The 25,066-nt window shown below is 40.9% G+C and overlaps 2 protein-coding genes across 2 annotated transcripts; both read left to right on the top strand.

Annotated features, from left to right (window-relative positions):
* The first annotated feature begins 836 nt into the window (after window positions 1-836).
* On the top strand, window positions 837-9,261 carry LOC118229572 (THAP domain-containing protein 7-like). Its single transcript, XM_035421676.1, has 5 exons — window positions 837-1,120; window positions 3,264-3,450; window positions 3,665-4,618; window positions 4,974-5,043; window positions 7,861-9,261. Exons 1-5 carry the CDS (start codon window positions 1,044-1,046, stop codon window positions 8,184-8,186), a joined length of 1,614 nt encoding a protein of 537 aa, XP_035277567.1. The 5' UTR covers window positions 837-1,043; the 3' UTR covers window positions 8,187-9,261.
* Window positions 9,262-11,391: 2,130 nt separating this feature from the next.
* Window positions 11,392-22,860, top strand: yy1a (YY1 transcription factor a). Its single transcript, XM_035435655.1, has 5 exons — window positions 11,392-12,035; window positions 19,514-19,676; window positions 20,430-20,490; window positions 21,028-21,186; window positions 21,418-22,860. The coding sequence occupies exons 1-5, from the start codon at window positions 11,513-11,515 to the stop codon at window positions 21,598-21,600; spliced, it is 1,089 nt and encodes a 362-aa protein (XP_035291546.1). The 5' UTR covers window positions 11,392-11,512; the 3' UTR covers window positions 21,601-22,860.
* Window positions 22,861-25,066: the final 2,206 nt, after the last annotated feature.

Genomic DNA, 25,066 nt, shown 5'->3' with positions numbered 1-25,066 from the left:
AGGGTCATTCATTCCATTTTTGTTTGTATTCAAAATTTTCTAGCTGAAAAAAATAGAATATCAAGGTAGATGAACATGCAGTGTTGGTAGTATATTTACCTAGTGCTATGTACCGTATGGTCTGGTGTGTCAGGCTAATATACGATTAGTTGAACCATAAAAATTGTGCTATGGCAATAAGAATATGAGTAATTAAAAGTTATTTAGAGTTAGCAATTTTTCACAGCCATATGCTGGAAAATTCTTGGCTGGTCAAGCGTCACCAGAAAAGATACTCAGCACCTGGTGTTGTCTATGGGTCACAGTCTTCAAGCATTCATTGCATACAACGGATATGCAATGAAGTACTAAGCATGAATACTTTAATTTACATAATATTAGTATGACCCCAACGTCATTGTGCCCTGAAATGGGGGAGGGGGCTATATATAAAAAGTGCCATAATGTTTACATGGTGAAACCAAAATGAATAAAAATATCCTTAAATAAAAGCACATAAATGTGCATTTTAATGTACACAAATAAAAAATTGTGGAGTACAGCGCCAAATCAAGAAGAATATGTCTTTGTCTCAAACATTATGGAGCTGACTGTATAATGTGAAATTTGAATGGGAAAAATGCATTGAACCGGGTATGGACTGTCTGTGTTTCTGAATCTCGAGTTTTCGGATAGCAATCTCGTCTTATTGTTCTACCACATTAAGCCGAAGTAACGTAACAATCTATATTTAACTGAATTTAATAAAAATTTGCACAAACCAGTAATTAATCCGCTCTCTTTTTAAAAAAGTGTGCACGGACCCTTTAATTCCTGAGGTCAGTTTTCGGGGGTCGGTTATTTGGTTACACCACAACAGAGGAAGTTTTGTTTTAAGGTTGAAGCGATTTTCCGCCATATTGGTGCACAAGTGCTCCTAGTTTGTAAAGGAAACCAACATCTGGCAAAATGGATGATTAATGCAACTTCATACTATTAAAGAGTGTGAAAGTTAAGCCAGTGCGTGTCGTGTCACTTTGCTCTGGCGCGAAGTCCTGCATACCATGCCGGTGTGCTCTGCATTTAAATGCAATGCTCGTACTGGATGCAATAAAGACAACAGCAAACTGACGTTTCACAGGTAGGACTGCTGTGATAAACGTATATGTCGTATAGGCTACGTGTGATGAGTGTGTCAAACTGAAACCATTTGTGGAAACAATCCTATATCTGGCGTGCATATTAAGGTTGTCACGTTAGCTAGCTAACTGTTATTACAGGGCAGTTCGTGCTTGCAGCATGGTTGCACATGCACAACAAACTACCATAAAATATCAAGCCCCTAGTTAAGTCGCGGAAAGTTGTGTATGACACTGCAGTAAAAAAGACATTGCAGTGAAAGTATTTGCTCACCCTTTATTTTCACAGTCTCTCCAGAAAGGGCTCATTTATTATTTTATTCTCTGATTTGTCAAAATGAAAGGGAACGCATGCCCAAAGACATTTTTTCAACTTATAAGTATGACTGATGGTGAGCGCTGTTGCATGTACACTTCTATAACCGTGTCAGTTACAAACTTTAATGCCTGATCCCACTATATTTGCAAATTTTCTTTTCTTCAAATCGATTAGGATTAGTTGAGCTGTTATTTTAACACTGACCTGATCATTTAACTATTTTCCTTTAACAATTATTGGTATAGGTTGCTGGGAAAAGTTATGGGAGGTACACTATATGACCAAAAGTATGTGGACACCGGAACATCACACCTGTGTATGCTTGTTGAACATCCCATTCCAAAACCATGGGCCTTAATATAGTTGGTCCCTCCTTTGCTGCTATAACAGCATCCACTCTTCTGGGAAGGCTTTCCAGTAGATTTTGGAACTCAGCTGCAGAGATTCACTTCCATTCAGTCACAAGAGCATTAGTGAGGTTGGGCACTGATGTTGGGCGATAAATTGAATTGCAGTCAGCATTTCAATTTATCCCAAAGGTGTTTGATGGGGTTGAGGTCAGGGCCAGTCAAGTTCTTCCACACCAAACTTGGCAAACCGTGCACCTTGCTTTGTGCATGGGGTCATTGTCATGCTGAAACAGGAAAGGGCCTTCTCCAAACTGTGGCCACAAAGTTGGAAGCATGACATTCTCTAGAATGTCATTGTATGCTGTAGCATTAAGATGTCCCTTAACTTGAACTAAGGGGCCTAGCCCAAACCATGAGAAAGGCTCCGGACCATTATTCCTCTTCCACCAAACTTTACAGTTGGCAATATGCATTTGGGCAGGCAGCATTCTCCTGGCATTCACAAAACCCAGATTAATCTGTCAGACTGCAAGATAGTGAAGCGTGATTCATCACTTCTGAAAATGCTTTTCCACTGCCCCAGAGTCCAATGGCGATGTGCTTTACACCACTCCAGCTGACGCTTGTCATTGCTCATGGTGATCTCAGGCTTGTGTTCGGCTGCTTGGCCATGGAAACCCATTTCATGAAGCTCTTGACGAACAGTTCTTGTGCTGACGTTGCTTCCAGAGGCAGTCTTGAACTCTAGTGAGTGTTGCAATGGAGGACAGACTGTTTTTACACGCAAAACAGTTGAGCACTCAGCGGTCCCGTTCTGCTAGCTTGTGCGGCCTACCGCGTTGCAGCTGAGCTGTTACTCCTATACGTTTCCACTTCACAATAACAGCACTTGAAGTTGGCCAGGGCAGAAATTTGATGAACTGACATGTTGGAAAGGTGGCATTCTATGACAGTGTCATATTGAAAGTCACTGGGCTCTTCAGTATGACCCTGCCAATGTTTGTCTATGGAGATTGCATGGCCGTATGCTTGATTTTTTGCACCTGTTTGCAATGGGTGTGGCTGAAGTGGCCAAACCCACTAATTAAAGGGGTGTTCACACACCTTTGGCCATGTTTAAAAGTAGGCTACAGGTGTTTCTGAAGCCATTTCCATTCATTGAGCCCCTGGACCTAGGCCTAAGTAGTGTCAAGGTCAATGGATGCATATTAAATTACTAAAATAGTAAATAATCTTAAAAATGTTGTGTAAACTTTGTTCTTAGGGCTGATATTAATATCAAATGTTTAGTAAATAATTTAAATTTGTTTTATCTGCACAATTGTGTCTAACACCCCCAGGAACACGCAACTACCACAGTTGTAAGTCAAGTAAAGGTAGGCCTAAGTGTTTAGTTCACAGCTTAAACTTAGTTGAAGGCTGTAATGGAAAAAAATTTGTTTTACATATTTGAGATGATATTCCTGTGGGGTTTAGGTTCCCACTGAAGCAACCAGAGAGACTCAAAATCTGGATCCGTGTCACCCAGAAAGACCACTGGATCCCGACACCAAATTCAGTTCTGTGCTCGCGACACTTCAAAGAAGACTGCTTCGACAGGACTGGCCAGACCACACGCATCAGGGCTGACGCTGTCCCAACAATTGTCCTTTTCCCCCGGAAGGTATCTTTAACCTTTTAAGGTGCAAGATCACGAATATGTGATTAGAATGTCCTTAACTGGACATTCTGAATATTCGTTGATGTTTGCAGTAGCTCATTTTGAAATGCATTTGAATGAACACTTATTACACATATTTGACTTTTCAGTTGATTGGGCTACTGATTGCAAGGCCGATGTGAGCAGTGGCCACTTTGTCTCTCTCGTGCATTTGCAGAAATCCCAGCTGCTGGAGATGCAGGAGAGCGAACAAAACGAAGTGCAAAATAGCCCCCGCCGGAAACGAGGCCGCCCCAGAAAAGCAGCCCCAAAAACCGAGCAGGCCTCCAAAAAGGACCCGCCTTCAATCCCGAATAAATCCAACAATGCCCCTTTACCAGCCCCCGTCCCCGTCCCCGTCCCCAGCAAAAACAACACCGCTAGCGCCCCCAGCGCGGCGCCTCCCGCGCCCCAGGTAGGGCGGAGCGCGGCGGCGGCGGCGTCGCGGCCCCTGATGGCCGCGGCGGCGGTGGAGCACCAGCCCAGCGTCCTCACCTACTTCAGCTACGTCCCGCGGGTGGAGCCCAAGCCGCTGCTGCCCTCGGACCACCTGTACGCGGTGACGGAGTCGCCGGTCCGGCTGAAGAGACGCTGCAACAACATCACGGACAAGCTGGAGGCGTGCCGGAAGAAGCTGAAGATGGAGCAGCAGAAGGTGCGCCGCTGGCACCGCGACGTCGCCAAGCTCAAGACGGCGGTGAAGGAGCTGCGCAAGGAGAGCGCCGCCCCGCCCAGCTGCTCCGACATGGTGGCGGAGAAGTTCAGCGGCGTGCCCAAGGAGCTGGTGAAGAGGATGCTGGGAGAGAAGAGGGCCTCCCTGGAGTACACGGAGGAGCTGAAGGCCTTCGCCTTCAAGCTCCGCCTCCTGTCGCCCAAGGCCTACAACTACGTGCGCAGCAGCTTCAAGCAGGCCCTGCCGCACCCCAGCGTCATGAGAACGTGGCAGGCACACGGCAAGCTGGGGGGCGTCGCCGATGGCGACGACGCGCTGCCGGAGGCGCTGGCCGAAGAAGACGCGCACGGGAAGAAGGGCGCGGCCGTCCCGCACGCGAGGACGGCGATACAGCAGTGTCAGTACGCCAGGCTCCGAGTCAAAGCGCAGGAGGGGGACTCTTTTGCGGAGTGGGTGGAGGTACTGAACTTCACTGTGTCTACAGAAGAGAAGAATACGCTTTACCTGAGAGTCGGCCCTATTGACAAGAATGTTGATTGTACATTTTGTGTTGATGGAAAAATTAATTGGTCTTTTACTGCAGCTTCACCTGTTAAATAGATTTTCCTTATGTGTGTACTGTTAGCTTGATGGTGCATTTTAACATACAAAAACACCAAGAGAGTCCTGTTATATTCACTGTAGGTCTACAAGTACAACTTAATCACATCAGTTCTGATGTACATCCAATGGGGTTTTAGGATGTGAGGGGAGCAGGTGATACTGCCCAAAACTAAAGCCATTTTAAAAGGTCTCATATTTCTTTAATTCACAGATTCACAAAGGAATGGTGGTTTACATTTGCTTTTTCAAAGGAGCCACAGAAAAGGTGATCCCAAAAATGGGTAAGTTGGGTCCTCAGGTTTCCACTCCATAGCTTTAACTTTATTTAACTATACAGGAAGTGCCTCAATTGGCCATTTCACTATTCCGTTATTAGCCAGAAGTTCCTAGCCTTCAGATAAATCTTAGTGGAATGTACGCGACAGAAAAAAATCCTTAAAACCAACTAATTTTTAAAACATTTGATGTATTTGGGAATAAAGTTTGCTGTAAACATGAAACATGTAATCTTACTGCATTAGTCGACTGCTTACTTGCTTTAATTCTACTGCACTTTGCTCTATATTTGCCGTTGAAGCTTGGTGTGCATATGTTGTGATGGATGGTTTACTATTTTCAGGGTATGAGCAGCACAACTGAAGATAATTCTATTGCTATACTTCATTGTATAGTAGTCAGGCTATTCTCATTTCTGTATTAAGGCTCATGTTCAACTAAGTTTCTAGCCCAGTAATTGGATAATATGCAACACACAGTTTAAAGCTTGTTATCTATATTACAGTAATTACAAGGATGAGCATGGCAAAACTGCTACATTTTTTAATATGATCATTTAACACACTTCAGAAAATTATTTAAGGACTATCAACTGCTAGAAAAGGCATAAAATGTGTGCAATAAATTAGTATTTATTTTGGTCTTATTACGAATATGTAAAAACATAGTTTGTAGATGCCAGTATTATCTGGACAAGCATGAATGACTTATTACTATATGGGATTTTTGCACTATTTGCATATTACATTTGATATGTAAAATATGCTTCACTGGCATTTGCTAATGCTGAAAGCATTCCTCTGATATATCCTATTGCAGGCATGATGCTCCAATACCTATATTAATATGACATTTCATATACCTACCGTCAGGTCCATAAATATTTGGACATTGACAATGTTATTCTTATTTTAGCTGTCCACCACAGCATATTGGAATAGAAATTAAATAATAAATATGAGCTCAAAGTGCAGACCTTCCGCTTTAATTTGAAGGTATTTACATCCAAATCAGGTGAACGGTGTAGGAATAACAGCACTTTTTATATGTGGTCCCCCCTTTTTAAGGGACCTAAGGTAATTGGACAATTGGCTGCTCAGCTGTTCCATGGCCAGGTGTGTGTTATTCCCTCATTATTTAATTTACAAGTAAGCAGATAAAAGATCTAGAATTTATTTCAAGTGTGACATTTGCATTTGGAATCTGTTGCTGTTAACTCAAAATGAAGTCCAAAGAGCTGTCACTGTCAGTGAAGCAAGCCATCATTAGGCTGATAAAAACAAAAAATCCATCAGAGAGATAGCAAAAACATTAGGTGTGGCCAAATCAACTATTTGGTACATTCTTAAAAAGAAAGAATGCACTGGTGAGCTCAGGAACACCAAAAGGCCCGGAAGACCACGGAAAACAACTGTGGTGGATGACTGAAGAATACTTTCCCTGGTGAAGAAAAACCCCTTCACAACAGTTGGCCAGATCAAGAACACCCTCCAGGAGGTAGGCGTATCTGGCTCAAAGTCAACAATCAAGAGGAGACTTCTCCAGAGTAAATACAGAGGATTCACCACAAGAAGTAAACCATTGGTAAGCCTCAAAAACAGGAAGACGAGATTAGAGTTTGCCATCATAAAACATCTAAAAAAGCCTGTACCGTTCTGGAATAACATCCTATGGACAGATGAGACAAAGGTAAACTTGTACCAGAATGATGGGAACTGCTCATTATCCAAAGCATACCACCTCATCTGTGAAGCATGGTGGAGATAGTGTTGTGGCGTGGGCATGTATGGCTGCCACTGGAACTGGTTCCCTTGTATTTATTGATGATGTGACTTCTGACAAAAGCAGCAGGATGAATTCTGAAGTGTATAGGGCTATATTATCTGCTCAGATTCAGCCAAATGCTTCAAAACTCATTGGACGGCACTTCACATTGCAGAAGGACAGTGACCCGAAGCATACTGCGAAAGCAACCCAAGACTTTTTTGAGCAAAGAAGTGGAATGTTCTGCAATGGCCAAGTCAATCACCTGACCTGAATCCAATTGAGCATGCATTTCACTTGCTGAAGGCAAAACTGAAGGCAAAACGCCCCAAGAACAAGCAGGAACTGAAGACAGCTTCAGTAGAGGCCTGGCAGAGCATCACCAGGGAAGAAACCCAGCGTCTGGTGATGAGTATGGGTTCAAGACTTCAGGCAGTCATTGACTGCAAAGGATTTGCAACCAAGTATTAAAAATGACAATTTAATTTATGATTATGTTAGTTTGTCCAATTACTTTTGAGCCCCTAAAATTGGGGGGGGCTATGTATAAAAATGGTTGTAATTCCTACATTGTTCATGCAATATTTTTGACAAAACACTTAAATGAAAACTGAAAGTATACACTTAAATCACATCTTGATTGTTTCATTTCAAATCTATTGTGGCGTACAGAGCCAAAATGATTAATATTGTGTCACTGTCCAAATACTTATGGACCTGACTATGTTCTGTACACTAGCCAAGACAGCCTTAAAAGAAGTCTAAGATTCAAAGGAATAGCAAATAGCGTTAAACCATTTGATCTGATAATCTGAGCAGATTGAGTTTTTAAATTGTACTAATTTTATATATTAATTTCATATGTTTGTACAGATTTGGACAGACCGTTAAAGAGATTACTGTCAAGTGACTGTCATCATCACTGTTGGAGATTGTATTTATATTCTGGCCAGTACAACAGGATTCAAGGCCATGGCACTGACTGCATAGGTTTTGAACATTTGCTTTACACGGTTTTCTGTTCTGTGACGTGTCTGGGTCTCTGTGTGTCCCCTCAGTGAAGGCCTTGCTGAATGTGAAGCTTTTTGAGGCGGGCCCGGGGAAGCAGGCCTCGGTGCTGGAGCTGCCCGGGAGCGTGCTCGTGGTCCCCCAGGACACGCTGGGGGGGCAGGCCAAGAGGCGGAGCATGCACTACCCGAACAATATCGAGAGCACGAAGGGCCTCCAGCTCTACGCCAGCTTCGTGACTCAGCTGGAGAGCCAGCTAGCCTCCTCCAGCAAGTGCACGGAGGCTGGGGTGGTGGTCAGGTACGGGGTCTACGGAGAAAAGCAAGCCCTGGTGATGGACAGTGATGGACTCTCCACGCATCTGATGGAATTTTAAGCCCCTCCCACTGGACCTCTTCGCTCTTTCACTGTGCAGTTCATTATGTTCAGCAGGATGAGAGACACATGCAGTAACATTACAATGCTCCCACCCACCAGATAGGTTTTTGTATATGGCAGAAATATATTATGCATCAGACATTTTGTTGGGTAAACCGATTTGATTTTACGTTTCATTTCTTCCAGAACGGACAATTCTTCAGCAGTCTGAGCTTTTTCACAATTTTTAGTAACTTGGTTTTGATAGACTTATTTACTTTTACTATTGGACATTCCTTTGTGTCCGTGCCATTAAAAGTTGGAACTTCTGCATATGTCCATTTGTTTCCTGGTCTGGAAAGTAATCCAACCCGAAATGAACAAGGCACAGTTTTGGTCCTTGCGAATAGCAGTTTGAATAATCGGTATTCCACCACAGCTCTCTATGAGACCACTCATTTGCACCACACTTCTGCTGCTGATGTAATTTATGATGGGTAGTGTTGTATAGGTAAGATGATGTATGTGGACTCCCAGGTGGAATTTTTCATTTTTCATAAACATTCTTGTCGGAAATGCCTGGTTGAAGTGCTAGAAGATTTGCAGCTGGAAATTATGCAGAACACTACCGCCACCTGACACTGTCTGTATTAAGCAGTAGTGATCATGTTTCTACTGTTAAATACAGTTGCATCAAACAAGAGAAATGGGGGAGACCTAGTGTGTTACCTCACATAAAGTGCTGGTTGCAGTGAAACAAAATGAATCCCAAAAAGTAAAAGAAAACTATAATAGTGGCTTTTTACAAACTGTACACTCAGAATAAAAGAGTTGGGCCTTTTTATATCAATGCCTCAGATTAATGACACCGAGGCTGCAAATTAAATAAAAATCACATCACATGAAAAAGAAAATACTATAAATATGTACCTGTATATTTTAGTCTGTGGTGTGTGGGGTTGGTTCAAATGAACAGTGGCACCTGCAGGGTTCTCTCCGCAGGTACACACCGCTGTGCAGAGTAGGCATTGTGCGTTCCTCTGCAGCCTCAAAGTTTTTCTTTTTATTTTGTTAAATAAAAAGTATAAACTTCAGACTGGAAAATACAAAAATGCAACTGAATTTGAAACAAAATCACCAATGCATCTTTTAATTGCAAACTCTTCAATTATATATTGCATTTACGTATCTCAGAAGAGAATCCTGCAGGCTTCTCTGCAAATAGACACTGGTAGTCATAATAGATTAACACGTTAAACATACAGTATTTCTGGTGGCAGTCACCTTGGCAAACTGCCACTTTTTCAAAGTTCTTGGAATAAATATTAAGTCTATTTTCCTTTATGGAATAATAACTTTTGTGATGAAGAGGTTTTGATTCCAGTGAGTTCCAGATTGCAAGGAGAGGACTAAGGGTTTAGTTTCTACATGGTTTTTGAGAGAAATGGCTCCATCTACTGGAGCATTGTGACATACCAGTCAACAGCTCAGGTATTCAGATACTTCTACCTGAAACGCCATTTCCCTCATTACCTTCCAGATAAAATACAGCACTTGCAGCACCTGTTTAGTCCCATTGGGGGAAGATGAGCTGGAAATTTCTGTCAGTGTGTAAGTGAAAGTGTTTTTTGAAGGAATTGTTTTGTGGACTAACGCATCTGCCAAAATTAAGTCAACAGCTAAAGCATGTTATTGCAATTTGGCAAGCTTGCCTTCAGTTTTTCTGTCTTCAAGGATAATTGAGTTACAGATTAATGTGCTTGCTATTAAATGCATCATGATTTAGGTAATCTGGTGCAAATTATGACTTGCTGTAATATTATTTTTTGTTTTTCCCCAAACTATGCCATTATTTTAATTGCACTAGGTTATTTATTGGCAAGGCAGTTGCACTAAGGTTGAGCATTTTTAGAGCAATAGAAGTTAGTTATAGTGCTATAGGGATTCAAAATGAATTATATGAGTTGTGCACTCTGAAAACGGTTGCTTGTCTTTTCTTCCTGTTTATCCCAATCCATGAAAATTACAACAATGCTTTTAATGCTGACACCCTAACCTTCCAGACCTTTCCAGGTAATGCAACCTTGTCTCTATACTGCTGAACATCAACCTCAATATTATTTTTAAATCCCTGGAAATAAGGCGAGACACAATATCAAATGACACCATTTGTCAGGGAATACTAGGTGACTCTTCAATATATTACATAGTATATTAAATACAACACTCCTGCAGCCCACTTGATGGAGAAAAAGCAGCTGGGCAAATGAGCTGGTAGATCTTCATCAAAACAAGATATTGTATCAAACACCTGCTGCCTACACCTAAACATAAAACATCTCAGCCAATAAAACCTCAGAGAGGCACAAGACAAGGATGAGCCCTAGCCTGAGTCTGCCATAACTGCTGTCAGTACTACCAGTAGAAAAGAAATCATATGCCACACTAAAAACATGTCTATACTGTAAGCTGATTATCTGATATCTTTGGAAAAGATCCTGGTTGATCCTGATCTCTTCAGTTTGCAAAGTTCAGCCTCTGTACACATTAATGAAATGCTGCAGCTTAAAACCTTGTGCTAAAATGAACCCTAAGCACTTGTTAAAATATCTGGACTTAAAATTGTCTCAAACATCATCTACATAACATATCATTCTAAGAAACCTCACAAATGATTTCTAAAGAAAAATATTTCACTGTTATTGACATAATTGCGCTTTGGCTTTCATACTGGGAGCCATGAGTACACTCCATAGTAGCAGCTTTTGAACACACTGAAATCAGGAAAAGTGATGTTTTGAATAAAATTATATTCCATGTTTATGCCAAATATTATGATCAATGTTTGGTTTGCAATTTTTTTGTAGACAGACACAAGCCCAGACCACACATACTCAGATAAGCAAATCATAACTTGAAATATACAAAATAGAAAACGTTCCGAAGGATGTTTGGTATAGACATTGGCTACACCTCTGAAATAGTCAAAATTATATTTTTCAGCTTTTCTGATTGAGTGATTCCTTTGCAAATGGCAAATTAATAAATAAAGTATTTATTATCAATTACCTGTTTTTCCCAGTTTTAATAACTTATAATTTGCTTTAAACCTTGTCAAACATTTCGTTCCCATACATAGAGCGAAGTGTGTAACATTACGGTGGCACGGTCAGTATGAGGTGTTGAGCTCTCGTCTCGCGAGACTTAGCATTTAGAGCATAGTGGCGAACGGGACTTGGCATGGGACTGAGTTGAGTTTGTGTTGTCGAAGAAGGAGGAAGGGATAGAGACAGGAGAGGGGGCAATAGAACAGAGCGAGTGAGAGCATTCTGGGGGGAATCCAATATGGCATCGGGCGATACGCTCTACATCGAAACAGATGGCACGGAAATGCCAGCCGAGATAGTGGAACTCCATGAAATAGAAGTGGAGACTATTGAGACAACGGTGGTCGGCGGTGATGATGACGACGAGCACCACCAGCCCATGATTGCATTACAGCCGCTGGTCACTGACGATCCGAATCAGGTTCACCACCACCAAGAGGTGATCTTGGTGCAGACCCGGGAGGAGGTGGTCGGTGGGGACGATTCGGACCTCCGTGCAGATGACGGTTTCGAGGACCAAATCCTCATACCTGTCCCAGTACCTGCTGCAGAGGAGGAATATATAGAGCAGACTTTGGTGACTGTAGCCGGGAAGAGCTCTTCAGTGGGACGGATGAAGAAAGGGGGAGGCGGTAGCGGAAAGAAAGCGGGTAAAAAAAGCTATCTAAGTGCAGCGGAGGCAAGCGGTAGAAAATGGGAACAAAAACAAGTGCAAATAAAGACCCTGGAAGGAGAGTTTTCGGTCACGATGTGGGCTTCGGGTGAGTATGGTTTGATCATGGAAAATAGTCTTTTCTGTGCATTGTTCTGTCTATGCTAACAAAGCGGGCCTGCAAGGGCGTTGTCCTCCTTTGCTAGCCCAGCTTTTCTCGTTGTGGACTAACACACTGTCAGAAGTATTTTTTTACAGTTTTCCATGCATGCTTAAATGTAGTCCGATTGAAATGTTTTGGTTTGGAAGGGAAGCCATGTTTTTATGTGTTGATGGGCGCCGCCATGTTCCCCCGGTCCAGTATGGCGGCCCGAAAAAATGGCGTTTGTGCGGCCGGGGGAACATGGCGGCGGGTGCGGGAGCGAGCGCGCTGCTGCTGGCCCCTGGAGTAGGCCGCAATGGCGCAGTTTAAACATACAAGATGCAAGCTACTGTTCGGAGGCAGGAGGGGGAGGGGTCCGGAGGAGCGGGAGGCTAAGCGCGCAAAATTGCTGCTAACGCGTTAGCCAGATTATTCAAACGGGACCAACATCATGCAGTTGCTTGGCAGTCATAAACAGAAATGTTCCGTTAACTATTTGACCAACGTTATCACTGTTGTCGAACATGGTATTTTAGTTATAATCAGCTAGCTAATGTTATTATTTCTAGCTAACAAGTTAGCCTGGCACGCTGCTTTTGAAGCGATAGCTATAGAACATTAGTGAAGTGCTACAGAAGAATAGAAGTGTCAGTTAACTTAGCCTGATACTATCTGTAGTTTTCTTTCCAGCTAGTTACTCGGTTGTCTTGAAACTAAACTTTTAGGCAACATATTAGACTATGTATAGTATAACGTTATTGCTGATGTGGTTTTAAAAAATGCTAGTATCATTAAACACGAGCTGATGCTTCCCTGAGCAGTTAAGCTTCATATGCCCGTATTACGAGCATGACATCGCTAGCTAACTTCGTCTTCAGACAACCTAGCTCTTTAATATTGCTGGACAGCAGGTTTCCTCGTCTGATACTGATAGGTAGCTAAGGCTACCTCATGACTGGTAGCTGTCGTGCTAGCAAGCAAGCTAATGTTACCCGCTTTTTAAAAATGAAAAGTGCATATGCGGGTCTTCCTTACACGTGTAACACAGCGGATGGCCAAAGAATGATTACCTCGCTGTTTTATATGGTAAACAATTCGAGACACTGAGGGTTACGTTAACGGTTAGTTAAGTCAAGACTAACGTTATCATTGTTTGCCTAGACTGGTCGGAAAATCTGGTTAGCAGCTAGGTAGACAGCCGTCTTATTTGGGAGGTAACGTCAGCTAACTGGCGTTAACGTCATGTTGTGGCTAGCTAAGTTAACTGTAGTTGGTGAGCTATTCAGTGTTATCACTGATGGACAGTCTTAACATCCTCTAACGATAATGTTTTAACTGTTATTGTTACCGCTAGCTATTCCGCCAGTAGACTAATGCAACATAATTTACATGGCTAGTCAGCAGCAGTATGTGTTCTCGAGGTGGTGCTAACTTTATTTGAAAGTTATTAACTTTTCGTTCAGTGACGTTGAGAAGAAGAAAAAACACTGAAGCTTCATTAAGAATGAATGGCAGTTTTGATAACGTGGTTAACTTTTTATAATAATAATAATAATGAAAAAACAGTGTAACTGACCAAATGCGGGCTAGCATTGACTTAAGACAGTCGCAATTATGGGATCCTTAACTTACCTTTGCCAGGTGCGTTAAAATAGGAATTGTGAATTTGAGTAGTCATTGTTTAGTGATTGTTGATTAAACTATCAACCTGTATTTACACAGGAGATACACTTGAAAGCGAGGTCTCTTTCACGATTGTTCCCTGCGTGAAGGAAGAAAAACTAGAACGTGTGAGCTATGCTGTTGTATACTGCAGGTTTTGTATTTTATTTTTTACGAAAAATTGGCTTTGAAGAAAGAATAGGATTCACATTAGGAGTATGTACATTTTGTAATTCCAGACTTGTTTTAGGTCAAATTACGAGGAGACGACACTTTGAGAAGCAACATTCTTTATAACTCCGATAGTTTTTCCATTGACACAGTGTAAGTTAGGGCTTATTGTCTTGTGTTTTACTTGTGTACAGCATTGGGTTCGACCAGCACTACTCCATTGATAGGGTGCTGTATTTGAGATAGGCTTGATGCCTCTATTCTGTACACGGGACATCAGCATTGAACATATGGTGTGTTAGTAATCGATCTTATTGGCAATACACAACAGAATGAGGGCATGACGAATCAATCTTATGACGCTAGTGGATATGTGGGTAACATTAGTTTTTAAAAAGGTGTAATTAGTGGTCTTCCTAGCTTGGTAACGTGTGTGTTGTTTACTTAATTGCACGTGTGTGATGTGGTCATGTTGTGGAGCAACATTCTTGGTCATATAATTTCTCAGATGCACCGTTTTGTGACAGTGGAAATCTCTTCCGTGTAAGGATTTTCACTTCTGTACTTTCAGCCAATGTGCCATGACCCTTAGTAGCACTGCCTGCCACTCTGGTGAATTATCAAACTGAAAAAAATTAATCCGTGGAACGGGTAATGTGGTGTTTGATCTAAATTCAGTAAATGGAAAAATGTAGGGCAGAGCATTGCCATATTTGGAAGAGCACAGAGCAGTCATAATGGAATTTTGGAAATAATAAATCATTAATGAAGAAAAACAGCTTCTGCATAACCGAAACCTAAACCGTGAGACCGAAGTGGCTCTTTGCTTACTCGCAGTGTAATTCTAATTCTGTCTCTGAAAGTGGCTGCTGGTTTTGACAGGCAGCTCTAGAAGCTGACCTGAAAAGAGTACAGGGCTGTTAGTCAAGTTTGTTCAGCCTAGTCGAACACTCTTAAATGCTCAGTCAGTATTTGGTCAGCATAGCAAGCCTTCAACAGCAGGACTGATTGAGGAAGGTTTGTCTCTGTCTGTTAGATTAAAGCTCTTCGTCTGTGCTTCAGCTTTGTGTGCGATAAGAAGTAAATGAAATTATTTGTTTATGGAGCATAATGTTGTGCCAATGCTGACTTGTGGAAAGACCTTCAATAAAGAAATAACTTTTAGATAACTCCATTTCAGTGGTCACATGAATAAAGGGTTTGCACATTTTTTTACGCAGAAAAGGGCCAAAATGCAAAGAACAAAGTTAGAAATCAATTCTATAAACGCAGGTATTCCGACGTCTTTTTTAAAGATAACATCGGGCAATGTCCCTGGCTTGAACCACAACAAAATACTTACTTCTGCTTCTTTGAACCAATTGTTTTTCAGTGTCTTGACATTTGTGTTGTTTATTGATCATACTGTTTACACAGCTATTGGTAGCATAGCAAGATTCAAAGAGAAAGCACTTAATTAAAATGTAGTTGAAAACAAGATGTCACGCTCTAGCTGTCTGACTCAGCATGAGATCATGTTTTGATCAGAATGCCAAAACATTATTTTTATCTTATCTTTATCTAGATAATCCCGCTTCTCTTTCAAGTTTCATAAAATTCTGAATGACATAATTTGTTTTTTGTTAATATTATTCTGAATGGGCATATTATTGCAATAATAGCTATTTTTATCTGAACACAAGCAAATTAGTGTGAAATTCAGATTTTGATATGTCCTGCGTTCCATTAATGCAGCATTCCATGGGCTAGCACAACCACTGCATTTGAAATATGCGATTAAGGCAGTGCTTCTTATTTCAGACTCATCATTGTTTATAAAGTTACTTGAGATGCTTTTAGAAGTAGAAAAGATACGTGGAACTCTGCATTCAGTTGTCTTGCAAATTCATGCCGCTATCTTGTTGCAGTTTGTGTTTTTGGGGGCAATAAACAAGACAGACCAGTTTGACATTGAACATCATCTTTTGTTTTTCTGCTTTTTTCTGTCAAGTTCTCATTGTCTACTTCATTGGCACTTTCATGTTACATGTACCTCCATCCATCAGTTTATATTTTACATTGTATCATTATCTTGATGTTGTAGCTTGTCCTGCCTCCTAGTTTGATTTAGAATAGGTTAGGTCTGAGCAATGTTTACTGTGTGAAGTGGACTTAATGTGTTCAGTGTTCATGGCTATAAATAACTGTTACAGAATGAGTATTGTACCTTATCGGACCTGTGTTTTGTAGTTGTTCCAATGACCTTTGGTATGCACTTTATTGTATGTCGCTTTGGATAAAAGCGTCTGCCAAATAAATGTAATGTAATCTATTTTTGATAATGAACATGGCACTAGACTGACAATCCCAGATTTCTTCATACAAATTAAAAACGTAAAAACTATGGTAGTCTCAAGATGACAGAAATGACTGCATGGTTTCAGAATGCAATTTACAGTTGGGAATTATTTAAGGAAGTGAACATGCAGGGACCAGGGCAGACTAGGCCCTGTTAAAACATGCACGTTTGCTCCTGAGATATGTAGGTGGCATGTTTCTTGTCTTGTGTATGCTTGCAAGTGTTAACACTCAGTAAAATTAAATTCCTGTCATATGAATGGAATCGGCCTGAGCCATATGAAATGTAACCAGTGTTACATTTAAAACTTTTAAATACACATGTATCTTTTATAATTTAAATTATCACTATGTTGAAACACCATTTCCTGCAAACATGATCACATTATCTTTCTTATTTAGTAGCATTGCTACATTCTTCTCTAGCAGTGCTCAGTTCTTTCTAAATTTTCACCTGTCTTGGTTATACTGTGTCTCTGTATCTAAAGTTATCGCTCTTTATCAAATACATAAGCTTTTAATTGACCTTTTAACCAGCAAATTTGAATTGGCATGAGTATTTGCTGGTTGTTTTTAAGATAATGGACTTCTAGAAAGTGCTCACACTATTCAGTGTTATTTTTACTTTCAAGGAATGCAGTTACGACCCTTGATTATCAAGATGGACCAGCTGAATTGTGGCAGTACAGGATATTGGCGTACTAGAGCGAGAGCTGTTGGCAAATCCATCAAGCAGAGGCCTGTGTACGCTGGGGCCCACCCACACCATCTTATTTTCAGCAGCGTTTCAGTTTGGGCCCAAAGTTTTTAACACGCCCACTCTTTCACCTTCTCTCATTTGCACGAAGACAATGCGCAGGCCATCAGGATGTGAGCGGGTTACCGACACTGCCGCTTGCAGATGAAAGCGCCCTCGAGCCTCGGGGGAGCCGGTGATTTTGTGTAGGCGAGTGCCATGGCAGTTCGTTTTCAGTGAGAGGGCTCAGGACCTTAGCTGCAGCGGCCAAGCCCAGTTAGCACTGTAATTACTTCGTCTGTGGAGTTAATTTATACTCCAGTCAAGATTAGCATATTTTAAACGGTTATATCATCAGCTGAAGAAGAAAGGTGTTAATTCTCTTGACTTCAGATACAGCAACCAATTATGTTTTTGATGTAGATCGTGATCCAACGAAACTTTCGTGGACCTGGGGATCCACACTGTAATGAGTTGGCAGTTAGATGCAGTCCTAATGCATTATATAGCTGTCGGATGAAGCTGACTGGTTTTGCCTTTTTAAATTAAATTTATTGAACTCCACTACTGGCTTACCTTCAGAATAATTCATCTGACTTGTTTTTCATGTATCAGGACCAAATCTTTCATCTGTGCCTGGAAAAGACCATTCAGGATGTCATTTGGGATATAACACATCATACTGTGCTGTTGTGCTATAATTGTTCTGCATAATTGATAAACAGTGCTAAATAGTGTTGGGCAGTCATTTGTATGTTTGGATAAGCCAAATATGACCCTCAGGGATTGCCGATAGGTGATTGTATAGCCGTGTATATTAGCTGGGGGGGGGGCTCGGGTTTCTCATGAACAGGGCAGTTTTGCGGTTTGCAAATTCTGATGATGTCGAGCCTAGACAGACAAATTAGTACTGTTTGTTATAAGCTGTTATTAGGCTATCATTATTTATCTCCAAAAAATGCTATCACTGACAACGCTCAGTACAGCGTTTTTTGAATAATGATCTGACCACCACATAGCATGAGACTCTCAAAACGGAGATCTATAGTACTGTATGCAGCAAATAGCCATCATATGAAGTTTGGGTGGGGAAGAAGCCCATTTAATCTGGCTCAGCTCATCATGCCAGCTGTGTAGGCTACCCGATGTAGCAACGATGCTCAATATAAAGTTTTAACGCACAGCGATTTAAAGCAGATCAAACAAAGATACTGTGGGGACCAAAAGTCTGAAGACACTGCCAATTCCTGGTTGTTTTCGTTATTTATGAAGGAATAATGCAATTATGATACTTCAGTAATGCAAGAATACTTTATTGAGAACAGTTACAAATGAAAATTTCCAAAATGCTTGTATGAAATGGGAAGCTATGTGTATATCTAGTTCGTCTATCATTAACTAAATGTTTCTCTATTCGTTGTCGCACTTTATTCCATTCAATGTGTGTTTCTAAAGCTTAATATGCAGATGTCTGAGCTATTAACAAATAAAGCCATCAATTGAATGAATCTGACATTCTGCCTGTTAATGTCACTACTGCTAGTGTTTTTACATTATAAATAGCACATGTTTTTTGACTAAAAAGAATGTATTCTTGAAGAATAAGTATAAACAGGGTATCATAATTGCATTACGCCTTGATAAATGATGGAAACACTTAGTGTTTGTTGTGTTTGTAGACTTTTGCTCTCTATGCACTGTATCTTATCTGCTTATTTTAAAATAAAAACTAATTTGACTTTTTGCAGTGCTCTGTATGTGAATTTATTATGTGTAAAGTGATTAATTAATTGTATGTATACATGCAGCAATACCACTAGATAAACATTGAATTTGCCTCCTTCCCCCCCATAGACTTGTTTTCATAAATCAAAGAACATAATTGGTCAGCCCTGCTTTAAACATTTTATCACTCTTGAGGACAGATCTAATGCTAGTGTGTAAAAATCCTGTGACCCAGAAAAGAACACCCATTGCAAAGAAGCTCAGTCCACCAATGCTAGGCTGGTCAGGAAAGCTTGTATTGGGCTAGCAGGAACTTCTTTAATTTTATGTTTGCATCAAAGGACAGAAAAAGGAACTGGTAGTGTTTTGTTTCAAAAGCGGGGACCGACTCTCGTGTGTTTGCATACGAGTACCATGAGTATCTTTATTTTGCATTATCTTTGAATATATTTTGTAATGAATGTATTTTTATTTGTATGAATTGTTTATTATGCATCAGTGATATTTATTCGCACGTGACAAAACGTTGAGTCAGCTGTGATCTCGATTTAAAAAAATAAAAATAAATTTTCAGTCGTGTAATTGATCATATTATGTAATTAATGATTGTCTTGTATCGATCTGGCGGTTACGCATCATTTCAGAAAGGTAGCTGCCACTACCTAGGTAAAGGGACTCCTTGTTTTGGCTTGGTTCAACTACATCTCACTGCTTCCATTGCCCATTAGTTGTTGGTGAGCTGTTACTGATGTCCTGTGGTAGTGCGTCCTCTTCCTGTAGGTGATTGACTCCGGTCTCCTTTGCTTTCTCGCAGATGACAAGAAGGACATTGACCACGAGACGGTGGTGGAAGAGCAGATCATCGGGGAGAACTCTCCTCCGGATTATTCCGAGTACATGACCGGAAAGAAGCTCCCACCGGGGGGAATCCCGGGCATCGACCTCTCCGACCCCAAACAGCTGGCAGAGTTCGCGAGGTAATCGCCAGGCACACCTTGAGGGATAAGCCTTGGAATACACACCTAATCTTGAGGAACTTTATCCATATAGGCCCCACCCACCCTAAAGAAATAATTAGTGTTACAGATTCTCAATAATGATAAATGACCGTTTTGCAGTTTTGATTAGTGCAATTAGCCTTTTCTGATTTCTGTTAATTCTCAAAAATCGCACATTGACCACTTTCTGTTGGAGCTAATCATTAATGTATGTTGTGAATACCGATGAGTACAACCAATCTGTATGTCCGGATAGGCGTAAGAACCACTCCATGAGCAATTAAATGACTAATTGAGGCGATTAATTTACCTTGATGGGATGATTTTTAATGAGTCTCTTTATGAGGGGGTTGTATTGGCATCTTGCAAATCCTGTCAAACTCAAAGCCCTATTTATTTGTAAGTGAACTGTCTGAGAATGTTTGGATGCTATCGGCTTTGTCTAATCCTTTGTCAGCATCAAAACGGTAATCTTTCCGCCAGCGAAATCTTTCCCCAGCCATTAGAATTGCAGGTCTGTGCCCTCTCTTAGCGCAAGAGTGGCTTCCACACGGAAGCAAACAAGTAGCTTACACCAGGGAGAATTGTAATCTTTGCAGAAAACGTTTGCCGGCAGCCTGTGTTTCTGAGGTGTTTGCGTTCCCCTGTGTTCCCCTGCGTTCCCCTGTGTTCCCCTGCGGTGGCTGCGGTTGGATGTAACGCGTCTCCCTTGGCGCTGTTCTTTCATTGCAGAATGAAGCCACGGAAGATTAAGGAGGACGACGCCCCCCGGACGATAGCCTGTCCTCACAAAGTGAGCCTTGCCCCCCCGTCGCCTGAGACATTTCCTGTTCAGACAAACCTGACTGCTTTGGCACTGGTTGCGTTTGGACATGTGCTCGTATCTGATTGGTTGCAAAGATATATCCAGAGCTTTGTATGAGACAAATATTCATTAGCCTGTCCTATCCACAACCTGATAAAGTGGCCCATAACATTCCACGCAGAATCATACCCCTTCAAAGTTAAATCTGATTGGCTGAAGTCAACCACCAAAAGAGATTGGCTGTGTGAGCGCATTGGTTTAGCTGCATAATTAAAGTGGTTTTAAATCCTGTATTGGCTGTGAGCTGTACAGCTCCATGTGGGCACAGCTATCCTTTGATGTTTCAGTCTGTTTCAGTAAATGGGGTGTGGGTTGGGTCCAAAGCAACGGTGTTACTTCATGCCTGGACATATGGAAGATGTTTCCAGTGGCCAGTGATTAGACAGTTACAGACACAGCAGTTAGTTCTTCTGTTTGATCACGACCGTAATGACCCGCTGAATAACTACTGACTCTGCACTTCAGGGATGCACAAAGATGTTCAGGGACAACTCGGCGATGAGGAAGCACTTGCACACCCACGGCCCGCGCGTTCACGTCTGCGCGGAGTGCGGGAAGGCTTTCGTGGAGAGCTCCAAACTGAAGCGGCACCAGCTTGTACACACCGGAGAGAAACCCTTCCAGGTACGCCAGCGCCCACCTCCCACTCCGTCAGTATTAATCTTGCTTGTGTCAGTCAATTTGCCCTCGTGGTTCATAATGGTGGTCTCATATGTATGATTTAAGCTTAAATTTACAATCACTCTCAAGAGTGTTGTTAGCACTGTTAAAACGTTTCAGCTTTAAATAGCGATAGCATAACCAGAATTTAATGCCGTCTGTCCTCCCTGTTTCTCTCTCGCTCTGTCCCTCCAGTGTACGTTCGAGGGCTGTGGAAAGCGGTTCTCCCTGGACTTTAACTTGCGCACGCACGTGCGGATTCACACTGGAGACCGGCCCTACGTCTGCCCCTTCGACGGCTGCAATAAGAAGTTCGCCCAGTCCACCAATCTGAAGTCTCACATCTTAACGCACGCCAAAGCCAAAAACAACCAGTGAACTGCGAGAGGGTCCCTCCCTCTCAAATCCTCGACACAAACGGCATCTTAACGAATGCTCGAAAAAGAAATATGACATCCCTTTGTATATTGTTTCTAGAAAAAAAGTTTTAAAAGAAATTGTCCATACAGACTTTTTGATAAGTATGGAGATGAGAAAAGAGGATACAGAACTGACGGTGAAGCCATTTCTCCTTCCCCCTCCTCCGCGTCTGGTCCCTGACAGAAGAACCCACCAGCTATACTCGTGTACTTAACAGAGACAGAACTCAAGAGTTTCCATCTTGGGACAGTTCTTTGTACTACAGAGCTTAAAGGAAGAATCAAATGGTCCAGGTTTTTCAGTCAAGAATGGTTTTCACTCCTCTGCATAGAAAATCGCTTTTTAATTTTGTATTTTTTTTTTTCTTCCTCCAAGTGTGCATATTGTACACTTATTTTGGGATATGCTTAGTGATACTATGTGTGTTTTTTTCCCCCTGAAGATTGAAATCTGCTTGTGATAGTTCTTGGAAGAGAGTCGGCCATTACTGTACTACATGCATACTTTTGGAAGTGTTTTCATTTGTTTTGTTTACTTTGGGTGTATTCTTTACTCATTTTGTATAATTGTAACATACAGCTGTATTGAGATCATGTAGACACTTATAGCGATGTGATTATAGATAATGTTGACTGATTAAAAATCCCGTTTTAGTCGTGACACTTTTCTATTGTGCCTGACAAATTGCCAGACGCAAAATAAGAGAAGTGTGTGATGTTCTTCACTTGCGAGGCCTGTGTAAGTTTCGTTGCACAAAACGTACACAAAATCGACTTAAAGTGGTGCTCAGTTGCATTGTTAGAATGTATTGTGCAGGCAGCATTAACCCTTGTTAATTTGTACATCCTGTGTACTTCAGTGGCCAATAATAAAACTGGTCTCAAAGCAAGTGCTTATTAGAAGCTTATGTTTTAGATACTTATTTTAAAGATATCCCAGATACAAGGTATATATATATATAATACATATATATATACACACATATATATATATATATATATATATATATATATATATATATATATATATATATATATATATAAAATAAAATGCACATACATATATATTAAGCTATTTAAATGAGGCCTCCCTTACTGTGGTGATTGTTGCCCTAGTTTTCACAATGTATTGGTTAATGAAAAGGGACTGTTCCATTGTTACAAAAATAAAAATGGCTGACCGAAATGGCATGGAATATGGAGCATTTAATGAACATCAGAGCTGTTGTCCCTGGTGTCCATTCCTATGTAGAAATGTCTTTGCTTAACCATAATCTTTTATTTCCCCTGTAGGATTGTGTGGGTTCAGCCTTGATTCTGTAAGGGTGTAGTCTTGGTACATCTGTCCTACACTCTTTTAAAACCATAAACATAACCAAACTGGTATCTGTCATAACAGGCGACTGTGATCCTGTGCAGTGAGTATTAATGGAATGCTGTAGAATGGTCTACCTGTTGTTTTTGTCACGTCTTAGACCTTACACCTTACAGTCTACATTGGTTAACCCGTCTGTTGTCCTCATATTATATGGGTACCATGTGTCCACAGGGTCAAAACCGACCTAACCCTTACCAAGACCCTCTGTGATAAAGCCTCTTCATTTAATTTAAAACCCAAAATCTATATTTTCCATGTAGAAACAACCTGTCATTCATCAATAAATCAGCGAATAACTGTTTTCCTACTTCACAAGTCCAGATGGACTGTATTTTATCAGTTTACACCACTCATTTGTGCTCCAAAAAACACATGTATTGATGTCTTTTCTTTTGCAGTAATAGATTTGTGACACTTTATGACCTCATTTCATAACTGCAGGGATAAAAAAAGACTCATGATAATGAGTGTGCCATGTTTATAAATAAAAAAGAATTATTAAAAATGGCAATGTTTAACTTTTTCTTGTGATAGGGTCACTCCAGGAAAAAGTCATCAAATTTAATGCTGAAAAAATTTAATTTGCAGGGTTTTCACTGCCATTTTTTGACCCTGAGGACAGCATAATGGTTACTTTGGACATTGTCACAGTTAAATTTGTACCTTAGTATTAAATCAGACCACTGCTCTCTTCAATTATTTTTGAAAGTGCTTGCCTTTCAAATTCAATGCTAGATTAGAGTGGGAATTGTTCAGAGACTTGGATTCCACAAATGCATTTATTTCAATTTGGTTTAAGTGTGTGCTACTCATTCTCCTTGATGAAAAACTATGGTCTATTTTCCCCTTAAAAACAATGGTTCAGTATGGAAAATTCAAAGCGTAACACAGCTTCTGTGGTGGTGTGATTCATCGTGACTGGTAAGGTTGTCTGACCAACGTTTCTGTGATGTAGGTTCTGAGGTAAGGGTCCATTGACCCTTAATTCAGCCATCTCAAATGGGTTTTTGGTCCAGATATATGTTGCCAATATAGATTGTCATCTAAAGGCAGTAAAGTACTCCCTGAAGTGGGTGAAATCAGTCCTAAAACCTGAAACCTTTTTGAGTTCCATCCCTTCCTCAACTGTAATAATGAGATTTGCCACTGGGTGGGGCAGGAGACTCATAATCGTGAAAAGGGAATGTGTTGCAATGTGTCTAGAATAACTACAATGATTCATATTGAGGAGTTATCTGCAGTTCTTTTAAGTTTTTAAAATATAATTTATGATTTTGTTTTGATAGCAACAAGTGTATGCTAGGAATATGATGTGCTGGTTGTGAATCAATTAACGTCTGTCAAAAATGAAATGGTTCCAGTCTAAACAGTGCGTAGGCATGAGGCATGGGAAATTTAGAAGGAAAATGTACTGATCCATGCATGGTTTTACATCAGGTGTGAACTTGAGAAGTCATAGCAATTGAAAAAAAATATTCATCTTTGATCTGTCCACACTCTGCTCATTGAGTCTGAGCCATCACTGTACTGCTAGGCAATCCAACATCCCTGAGATTTAATTCATGTGAATTACAAATTGCTCTTTTTATATACAGTACTGTGCAAGTCAGAGACAACCCTTTTATTTCCTTTCCAGTGTCAGAAAATAATGCAAAGAACATATGTAACACAACATTACAGAAAAGCTTCCAACACCACATATAGCAAATCTATCAGTGTCCACTCTTTCCTTTGTGCATCCTACTACCACTTCGTCTTCATCCTTCCGATCAACAAAGTTACGACTGTGTCCTTCTAACAAAAGCTGTTACCAGAAATTGTCAATGACATTGTCAGAACTCTGCCGTCAAAATGAGTAACATTCAACTGCCCAAATGCACCTTAGCTGCCTTGCAGATTTCTTAGTCATGTGCATCTAAAATGGCTATAGGAGATACTTCTCATGAGATTAGACAATTCAACTGCATAAGTAAGGTGAAAGTCAAAGGGAAAAACAGGAGTTGCCAAAACAGGTTCCAAAGATTGCAAAGACAGTACTTGAAGATTT

The sequence above is a fragment of the Anguilla anguilla genome, chromosome 1 (assembly GCF_013347855.1).
Source record: "Anguilla anguilla isolate fAngAng1 chromosome 1, fAngAng1.pri, whole genome shotgun sequence".
Lineage (NCBI taxonomy): Eukaryota > Metazoa > Chordata > Actinopteri > Anguilliformes > Anguillidae > Anguilla > Anguilla anguilla.
The sequence above is the reverse complement of the archived record's forward strand: the minus strand, read 5'-3'. Positions and strand labels throughout refer to the sequence as shown.

Coding starts and splice junctions, on each gene's coding strand:
- LOC118229572 (XM_035421676.1), top strand. CDS start 1,044: ATGCCGGTGTGCTCTGCATTTAAATGCAATGCTCGTACTGGATGCAAT. Junction 1,121..3,263: donor AGCAAACTGACGTTTCACAG/GTAGGACTGCTG, acceptor TGTGGGGTTTAG/GTTCCCACTGAAGCAACCAG. Junction 4,619..4,973: donor CTTTTGCGGAGTGGGTGGAG/GTACTGAACTTC, acceptor TTTAATTCACAG/ATTCACAAAGGAATGGTGGT.
- yy1a (XM_035435655.1), top strand. CDS start 11,513: ATGGCATCGGGCGATACGCTCTACATCGAAACAGATGGCACGGAAATG. Junction 12,036..19,513: donor GGTCACGATGTGGGCTTCGG/GTGAGTATGGTT, acceptor GCTTTCTCGCAG/ATGACAAGAAGGACATTGAC. Junction 19,677..20,429: donor CAGCTGGCAGAGTTCGCGAG/GTAATCGCCAGG, acceptor CTTTCATTGCAG/AATGAAGCCACGGAAGATTA.